The sequence below is a fragment of the Plasmopara halstedii genome (genome assembly GCF_900000015.1).
Source record: "Plasmopara halstedii genome assembly, contig: Scaffold_555, whole genome shotgun sequence".
NCBI lineage: Eukaryota > Oomycota > Peronosporomycetes > Peronosporales > Peronosporaceae > Plasmopara > Plasmopara halstedii.
This window is the reverse complement of record NW_020187475.1, coordinates 932,383-933,901: the sequence shown is the minus strand read 5'-3', so window position 1 is coordinate 933,901 and position 1,519 is coordinate 932,383. Positions and strand designations below refer to the sequence as shown.

The window sequence follows — 1,519 nt, the reverse complement described above, 5'->3', positions numbered from 1 at the left end:
TTAACCGACTTCACCTTCATCGTTGCCGGCGAAAAGATGAACAGCAATGAAAGTAAACGCGTCAATGTCGTAATTAGTTGCATTTTGTTTAGTCGTGAAAGCTGCTGTGCAGAAACCGCATTTGACGAAGCCGTTGATGGTCATGCCGGCTGGTAACTTTCTCAAAGTGATGCACTTGACAGGCATCTTCGGCTCTTGTGGGTTGAGCTCACGTTGAAAATGACTCTCGGTACGGGACCCCGCAGCCAATCGTACAAGCTGTCGAACCATCGATATTTCTGACCTGCTTGTCAGCCGGGTGACTGTCATTCTTTGCATTTTCGGTACACCTCTAAGGGTATCTCTAAACTCCTGCAACCGACCCTTTCACACCAGCAGCCCAATGAAACAAAATCACATTCAGGATAATCAAAATGCTCTTATAGTCTGTCGCGGTCATTGGAGCTGGATCTATGCTGTCAAACGTTAGTTTTACCAGCCAACTCGGTTCGCATAAATCTGCGTGTCGGTGCCAACCTGAATATCATTGAATGAGATTTCACATATTCATCGAAGCTTTGATAGATAACTCGGCTCTTGGCGTGAGCATCCGCAGCCTTTCCATTGTGACATTTAAGTATTAAAAACTCCTGGCGGTTTTTACAGACGCTATTGACCAGCAGCAAGGCTGTTGTTCGCAATCTTACTTTCCTTCTACATTTAACCCACCACATGGCGTAAGACCGTCTGGGTCACTGCTTTGTTTGACGTCATTTTGACGAAAAATCTCTGTCTGATCGGCGATGTAGGAGCGAAAAACTTTAGAACCACACATGAGTGCTCGTACTTTGCTTGCAAAAGCTCTTGCGATGCCTTTGTTGCGAACTAATCAAGCTCTGTTTGCCCGGTTACGGGTACAAACCGCGTTTACTGTGGAAATTTGAAGGTGCTGTATCCTGCTAGGTAAGGACTGGAAAAGGAGGCTATGAAATGGAGGCGCTTCCAAACCCCACTACAGATCTTTTGATTAGCGTCTGGACAAAAGCATCACAGCGAGGCGAGCGTTCTAATATCCATCGGAATTTACGCATTAGATAGGGGTATTTGGAAGTACGATATGCATTATGGTCACTTGACATCTACCGTACCTAGTTGTACTACTCGCTTAGCTATGTATATAAACATGATTTATCCTATGTAGACTAATACTGAATTTATACAAATGCAGTCTGCCACTGATAACTTGCCTGAATTTTTTGGCATTGGGCTAACAGCTAACATTTACCACGGATCTCTTCTTTGCAAAGTTTCTTCGCCTTCATTGAACCTTTACTTCGGACCTTATGAGGATTCATAATGGAGTAAAGGGCAATGTAAACTAGAGCAAGTGTACTGAATTAGTGAGGTTCGATCAAAGTAAAAATGTACGATATAAGTACATAAAGATTGCAGTGTTTACCCCGTTACCAGTACCATGTTCGTGCGTCTGAGCATATGCTAGTCTGAAGTTTCTTGACAATATCTTGAAATATAGCGCTAG

The 1,519-nt window shown here is 43.5% G+C and overlaps 1 protein-coding gene across 1 annotated transcript; it reads right to left on the bottom strand.

Moving 5' to 3' along the window:
* PHALS_11711 (uncharacterized protein) lies at positions 1 to 814 on the bottom strand (the record flags this gene model as incomplete). Its single annotated transcript, XM_024727121.1, has 2 exons — positions 1 to 283; positions 687 to 814. The coding sequence occupies 2 exons, from the start codon at positions 812 to 814 to the stop codon at positions 1 to 3; spliced, it is 411 nt and encodes a 136-aa protein (XP_024577730.1).
* Between the last annotated feature and the right edge of the window lie 705 nt (positions 815 to 1,519).